Source organism: Macaca fascicularis, chromosome 2, assembly GCF_037993035.2.
Source record: "Macaca fascicularis isolate 582-1 chromosome 2, T2T-MFA8v1.1".
In the NCBI taxonomy this organism is placed as follows: Eukaryota; Metazoa; Chordata; class Mammalia; order Primates; family Cercopithecidae; genus Macaca; species Macaca fascicularis.
This window is the reverse complement of record NC_088376.1, coordinates 111,169,439-111,176,887: the sequence shown is the minus strand read 5'-3', so window position 1 is coordinate 111,176,887 and position 7,449 is coordinate 111,169,439. Positions and strand designations below refer to the sequence as shown.

The 7,449-nt window shown below is 53.9% G+C and overlaps 1 protein-coding gene across 1 annotated transcript; it reads right to left on the bottom strand.

Moving 5' to 3' along the window:
- Positions 1–303: 303 nt before the first annotated feature.
- CAMP (cathelicidin antimicrobial peptide) lies at positions 304–2,288 on the bottom strand. Its single transcript, XM_005547003.3, has 4 exons — positions 2,070–2,288; positions 1,321–1,428; positions 1,108–1,179; positions 304–492 (listed from the first exon to the last, which is right to left on the bottom strand). The coding sequence occupies exons 1-4, from the start codon at positions 2,277–2,279 to the stop codon at positions 361–363; spliced, it is 522 nt and encodes a 173-aa protein (XP_005547060.1). The 5' UTR covers positions 2,280–2,288; the 3' UTR covers positions 304–360.
- Positions 2,289–7,449: the final 5,161 nt, after the last annotated feature.

Genomic DNA, 7,449 nt, shown 5'->3' with positions numbered 1-7,449 from the left:
CTTGGCCCCTCTCCCGAATGTCACCTCCCCATGAGCAGGAACAGCTCCACAGCATTCCCCCACCACCACACACAGAGTAGAGCTCCTTAATTCCCCACTGGGGGTTCCACTGAGAATGGGGATGCTCTCTTGGACCTCTTGGCCCTGCTGCCTTACCCTGTGTCCTCCTGGATGGAACACTGCCCTTGCCACCTCTGTGTCACATTCACACACACTCACACTCACACGCGGCCTCCCTGAGTTAAGGGCTCGGTAGTGGTGAGAGAGAGGAGGCAAGACAAGTGAGATTGCAGCCTGAGGAAATTGCTTTCATAGTTTATTTCTCAGAGCCCAGAAGCCTGAGCTAGAGTAGGGCACACACTAGGACGCTGTCCTGGGTACAAGATTCCCCAAAAAATCCTTGATTTTCTGGCCAACTTTTTTAAGCCCTCCGCCAATCTTCTCTTTAACTTTCCGGAAGAAATTGCCCAGCCGGGCAGATCTCCTATTATCCTGGTGTTGTATACAGGAAGAAACAGGTTCCTTGTCAGGGGTGTACCCAGGGTCAATCCAAGACACCTCCCCACCTAGATGCCCCCCTTCGTGGGCCCCCGCAGGAACTTTGGGGCCCCAGTTCAACCTCTGACTGTGATCTTTGAAGCATGTGATTGAATCCCTACACCAAGTAAAAAGATGAGAAAACTGAGTCCCGGGGATCATGAGGGGCTCTGCAGGGTCACACAGCTCAGCCCAGAAACACTGAGATGGGAACACAGGGCTGAGAGCTGAGTACTCTAAGACAGTGGCTCTCAAACTTTACAGGAGCCGGAATCTCCTGGAAAGCTTATCAAAATATGAATTTCTGGGCCCTACCCAGCGTCTGTCTGAGTAGATCTGAGTGAGGCCTGAGAATTTGCATGTCTAACGAGTCCCCAGGAAGGGCTACACTTGGAGAGCTACACCTTAGGATTCCAGAGCTGGCCCCAGAGATGGAGCTCAGGTTGGGGGAAGAGCCCTGGGTAGGAGGGGCTTTCTCTGCCCTGGGTTGGGGAGGTAGTTAGTTGACCCATAGGATGGTCCACACTCTATGCTCCCATCAGCCCCTGCAACCCAGAACAGCCCACTCACCTTATCACAACTGATGTCAAAGGAGTCCCTGGCCTGGTTTAGGATCACTGTCCCCACACACCGCTTCACCAGCTGGAAAGGAGAAGCTCAAGGTGAAACTTGAAACCATTTGCCACAACCTCCCAGCCCCATCCCAGTGGGAAATATTCCCCAGGTGCCCCTTGTTCACCTCCTTGGGAGGCACCCACCAACACCCCCAGCCCCAAGCCTCACCCCGTCCTCCTTGAAGTCACAATCCTCCGGTGACTTCTGTGTTGTCCTGGGGCACACTGTCTCCTTCACTGTGAAGCTCACAGGCTTTGGGGTGTCTGGGTCCCCATCCTAGTCAGAGGAGGAAATGGGGAGGCCCATACTTGTATTTTCTGATTTGTGTCCATGACCTTCCCACCAAGAGGACAGGCTTTCAACAGTACCCGATGTGCGATGGGCCCTGGGCACTGGGCGCGGCACTGGGGTACTGAGGGGAGGAAGACTGAGCCATTCCTACCCTCCTAGGTGAACAGTGAGTAGGAGCAGACCTCAGATGAGCTCTAACAAGGAGCCCCTCCCACTCTGGGGTGGGGGCAAGGGAAGTCGGGGGGCTTCCTGGGGTACAAGACATACCCACTGGAACCTAAAGTCTGGACAGAGTTCTTCCCTGTGTGGGGTAACGTGGTACAGCAGAGACTTAAAGCAGAGGAGGTCACTGCCCAGAGCCAATGACCCCACTCTAGTGCCTGGAGCTCACAGAAGCCTCTACACCTGCATGGGGTTGGGGTGAGGGTATCTCTGCCACCACAGGAATTCTAAGACAGGAAGCTCTCATGCTGGGAGGAGATACAAGCTCTAGAAGGTTCCCTGGAAAATACAGGACCACACTTAAAGGGGGAGATGCCCTTTTGGCAGGCAGTGCAGCAGGAGCAGAAGGAACAACAGGTGGCCAAGCCTAGCCAGAGCAGAACAGAACCTCGCCAGAAGCTCACCATCGTGGGCCTCGGGTCCAGGTCCAGGAGGCGGTAGAGGTTGGCATCCGAGGACCGCTGGTTGATGCCATCTATAGCACGAAGCACAGCTTCCTGGTAGCTGAGGACCTGGGCAACGATGGCCAGAGGCATCACTAGGCCCAGCAGCAGCAGCACCAGTGACCACCGCCCCAGGGAGGGGCTATCCCTTTGGGTCTTCATGGTCCCCATGTCTGCCTCCCTCTAGCCCACAGGAGCCTCCTTTATGCTCAACCTGAGCCTGATGCAAAGGCCCAACCAGGAACCTTCCTGACCCACCCATCCCTGGCTGCCTGCCAGGGTGTGGGCTGGGGTTTGCTTCAGCCCCTGGCTATTGCTTCACAGGACTTGCTGGGCAGTGAGTGAGGCCTGCCTCGTGTGCAAGATGAGGAAGTGGTTTCTCCATCTCTCTGACAACCTCCCAGACCCAACAGGAGATTGTCATAGCCAGGGTTGCTCAAGAGCATTAAGTCCCTCAAGAGAGGAAGAGAGCCAGGTGCCTATTCTACATCCTTCTACTCCTCAGGAGTCAGGGTGATGGATTTAGTTGTTTACTGCTAAATCTCCAGCTCTAGGCATTGCCTGGCATCCAGTAGGCATCGATTAAGAATTGATTAATGAGGCAGGGCACGGTGGCTCACACCTATAATCCCAGCACTTTAGGAGGCCAAGGTGGGCAGATCACCTGAGATAAGGAGTTCAAGACAAGCCTCACCAACATGGTGAAACCCTATCTCTACTAAAAATACAAAAATTAGCCATGCATGGTGGCTCACACCTGTAGTCCCAGCTACAGGCTGAAGCATGAGAATCGCTTGAACCCATTGAACCCGGGAAGCAGAAGTTGCAGTTAGCTAAGATCATGCCACTGCATTCCAGCCGGGGTAACAGAGTGAGACTCAGTATGAAAAAATCAAAAAGCAAAAAAAGAACTGGTGAATGAAGACAGTAGCGCCCCCAACCTAGAGACTCACCCTTGCAAGGGACAAGTTGCCCTTTCTATTCAAGGCCATATTACCTGCTCTCTGGACCCAGCTGTCAGCCAGACAGAGGCTCTGCTCCATCTATCCCCTTCTGCATCCTTCTTCACTGTTTTTCTCAGTCTCAAAATGTTCCCAAGCCCCTCCAGACATGGCCTTTCACCCTGGCTTCTCTCAAGCCAAGTCTTAGGAAAGGTTGTCTACACTTCTTGACCCCATCTTTTCACTCTTCTTCATACTGGAGGCCACTGCAGAATGGCCAACCCACCCGGGGTCCACTGGCCACCCTCAAGCCTGGTGTTTGTCTGCACAGACAGTGGTGAGCCTTCCTTCCTGCTGCCTCAGTTTCCCCAATGCCACTCTCCTGCTGTCCCTCCTGCCTCCCTGGTGGCTCCTTCTTGGTCTCCCCCAAGGACTGTCTTCTTAATATTGAGAGCGTGTGGGGTCACCTCCTGGGCTGCTTCTCTTCCCTGGCCTTGGGTTTCCCTGGGGACACCCTCTCCCAGAACACCAGTTATAATAGGCAGACACCACCCTATCTGTGTCTCTGAGTTCAAGACTCCCATGAACATCCTAGTTGTCCCCACTGGGCCCCCTTGACTGCTCTTCTGCTGAGTGTCTGCTGCCTGAGCCCTGAAGCACCCTCAGCTCCTTCTTTCTGAAAGCACTCCCCTCCGGCCTCCCCCTCCACCCCTGCCTGGCTCCTGCCACCATCTCTCCCATGCAGTGCTGCCCCAGCCTCCAGACTCCACCTTCTCTAGGTTTCAGGCTCTCCTCAGACCATAGTCCACCCTCCACACCATTGTCCAGGGGTTCCTTTAAACCACCGATTTGGCCATTTCAACCCTCTACCTTCAGGAGCCCACATACCCCCTAGTCTGGCATCAGGGCCTGTGGCCTTTTTGTTCCCACTGTCCTCACCCCATCCCTGCACACCCCAAGTGCCAGACTGTCACATAGGCCTCCATCACATAGGCTCATCTGAGCCTCCTACTCTTTCTCCCAGGTCTGCCCCCATCCTTCTGTTGGGCCTGCCCTTTCACCTCATGAAGCTTTCCCTGACCTCCAACCAGGCACAGCAATCTCCTCTTTGCCCCTACAGCTTCCAGGAAGTCTCTCCTGATGCGACCTCAAATGACTCCCTGTTTGGTGCTCTGGCTGAGACACCAAGCTGGGATGCCTGGCTGGTGTTGGGAGAGGGAGAGAGCACAGCCGGGAGAGATAAAGGGCCAAAGTGATAGAGGGGTCCAGCGTCCACGTGGCAAATTCCAGTCCCAGCTCCTCTGTGGACTGGCCATGTGGCCCTGAGGCCTGGGGTACCTCTTGACCTCAGTTGGCCTGTGGGACACTTGGGGGCTTGGACAGCAGGGCTCCTAGAAGGTGGAAGCTTGGATGAAGGCCACTGGTTGCACACCTGGCCTTGAGAGAAGGAAGAAGTGGACTTCTGTGCAACCTGCTTTCACAGCTCAAGTGTTGCCCCAGTGGCCTCTTGGTCAAGCAGAGCTTGCACATCAGGCCCTTTATGGCTGTTGGGAAAAGGGCCATCCAGGGATATCAGGCCTCTCAGGACTCTCCTGCTTCCTCCCCGCTTCTGACTGGCTTTAGGATCCCCAAGAAGCCAAACTGGGGGAGAAGCAGATGACAATGTTAGTCCTTAGGTTAGGGCATGAGACCTGCACACTCCTGTGTTCCTCTAGGTCAGATCTGGCATATTCAGAGCCCCTTTCCAACTGCCTCAAGAGGACATTCCACCTCGGCCAGTGCTGGGCACGCCCTCACACGAAATCAGCCAGAGCCCAAGCAGCTTGCATAGGCCCTCTGATACGACTGCAGAAGTCTGGACTCAGGGGCACCTGCTTTCCCTCTCGGGGCCATCGCACAAGGTTCCAGGAGTGAGTCCTGCCCTTGGCACATGCAGGTCGGTGTCTACTACCTGAGGTAGGGAGGCTGACTTTAGACCTTTAGAACCCATGGCTGCTGCCCCTTCCTCCTAGGGAGGGAGAAAGGAGGCTCTCACCAACTCGCCTTTTTCATAATGGCTCACCCCATTAATAGAGTGATCAGAAGATTCTAGGCAAGGCGGAATGAGAAAGAAAAAGTGAGGCTTGGCCGGGCGTGGTGGCTCACGCCACCAGGGAGGCAGGAGGGACAGCAGGAGAGTGGCATTGGGGAAACTGAGGCAGCAGGAAGGAAGGCTCACCACTGTCTGTGCAGACAAACACCAGGCTTGAGGGTGGCCAGTGGACCCGGGGTGGGTTGGCCATTCTGCAGTGGCCTCCAGTATGAAGAAGAGTGAAAAGATGGGGTCAAGAAGTGTAGACAACCTTTCCTAAGACTTGGCTTGAGAGAAGCCAGGGTGAAAGGCCATGTCTGGAGGGGCTTGGGAACATTTTGAGACCCAAGGTAATCCTAGCACTTTGGAAAGCCGAGATGGGTGGATCACGAGGTCAGCAGATTGAGACCATGTTGGCTAACACGGTGAAACCCCGTCTCTAGCTGGGCGGGGTAGCATGCGCCTATAATCCCAGCTCCTTGGGAGGCTGAGCCAGGAGAATCACTTGAACCCGGGAAGTGGAGGTTGCAGTGAGCCAGGATTGCACCACTACACTCCAGCCTGTGTGACAGAGCGAGACTCTGTCTCAAAAAAAAAAAAAAAAGTAAAAAGTGAGGCTTTTCCACATCAAGACTTGAGAGCTAGATAAATGTCCCTTCACAAAGGCCTGGGCAGCCCCTGTCCCTCTGTCTCTCTGTCTCTGTCTCTGTCTCTGTCTCTGTCTCTCTCTCTCTCTCTCTTTCCTCTCTCTCTTTGAATCTCCCACCCCCACTTCTCTAAGTGGCCCCCTCCTCTCCTGCAGACCCAGGAGGCTCCAACTCCTACACAATGTGATCAGGGAACCTGGTGCACTGAGGCTGCTAAAGGCTCTGGGAGACCTTCCACAGATGAGCAGATGCTGGAGCTACCCTATCCCACTCCACAATCCCTCCCCCATTGACGAACAAGACCCTGCTTAGCCCCCACTCTGCGTTTCTTCTCTGGCTCCGTGTCTGCAGCCCTGGTTGTCCTGGTGGAAGCATCTACCCCTCAGGCCTGCTTGCCCCTGAGACAACTTTCACCAGTATGGCCAACTTGTCTGAAAAGTAGAGAACCATGCAGGCAGTTTGTTCATCCCGTTGGGGAGCACTGGGGAGGGAGTCCTGGGATGGGAATCCCAGGAACCATATCCGTCCCCAGCCTCTGTCTCTGTGGGCAAGCCACTGTCCCTGTCCCTCCCTGTGCCCATAATCTATAGTCAGCACAGAAAGCCCAGGGCTTCGCAGGCAAACAGCCTGGGTTCCCTCATCAGGTTGACTGGGTTCCTGGCTCAGCCCTGCCACGACCAGCTGTGTATCTGCATACCGATGTGTCTGCTCTGCACCCGCCTCCTCATCTGTAGAACAGGGATGATCATCACAGTGTCTAGTTTGTAGAATTGTGGTGAGAGTCAAATACAACATAGTCTGTGGCCAGTACATGGGAATTGTTTTTGCTGTTATTTATGTGACCTGTTAGGTTAATACTTCAGAAGTAAACATGGTGCTACCGAGATAGTAACATGGTTGGCAAAGCATGGTGCTCACACCTGTAATCACAATGCTTTGGGATTACAAGTAGGAGGATTGCTTCAGGATAGGAGTTTGAGACCAGCCTGGGCAACAGAACGAGGCCCTGTCTCTATAAAAATGTTTTAAAATTAGCTGGGCATGGTGGTGTGTACCTGTGGTCCCAGCTACTTCGGAGGCTGAGGTGGGAGGATTGCTTGAGCCCAGAAGATGGAGGCTACCGTGAGCTGTGATCATGCCACTGTCAGGGCAACAGAGAGAGACCCTGACTCAAAAATAGAAAATTGGGGTGACTCAGGCCATGAGCTAACTTGTGGTAAATTGCCTCCCTCCCTGAACCTTTCTTGTGCAAAAATTGGGACAGTAGCCCCAACCTTGTGGATAGCAACGCATTGGAGCAATGCATTGAATAATATACTCAAAGACAGAAGTTTCCTTCCCTAAACCTGGGGCATGGGGCAGGGTATGCTTATACCCTGTGGTGGACAGGGAATGCCAATCACAGTTTCTGCCCAGACTCAGGACAAGTTCCCCTTTCTGCCTTTCTTTCACTTGCAGAATTGTATTACCAAGAGACCTGGGGTGGATGGTCTCAAGCACCGTCGATTACTAGCTGCGTGACTTTGAGCAAGTTGCCATATTTTCCTGGTAATGTTCTCATATTTGTAGGATGGGAATGAGATGCCCTGGAGTGTTTGTTCAAATGCAACAGTGAGTGAGAAAGTGCATGTCCACTGTCAAGTCCTGCACTCCTGGGGTGTTTTGGCAAGTGAGGTCAGGGT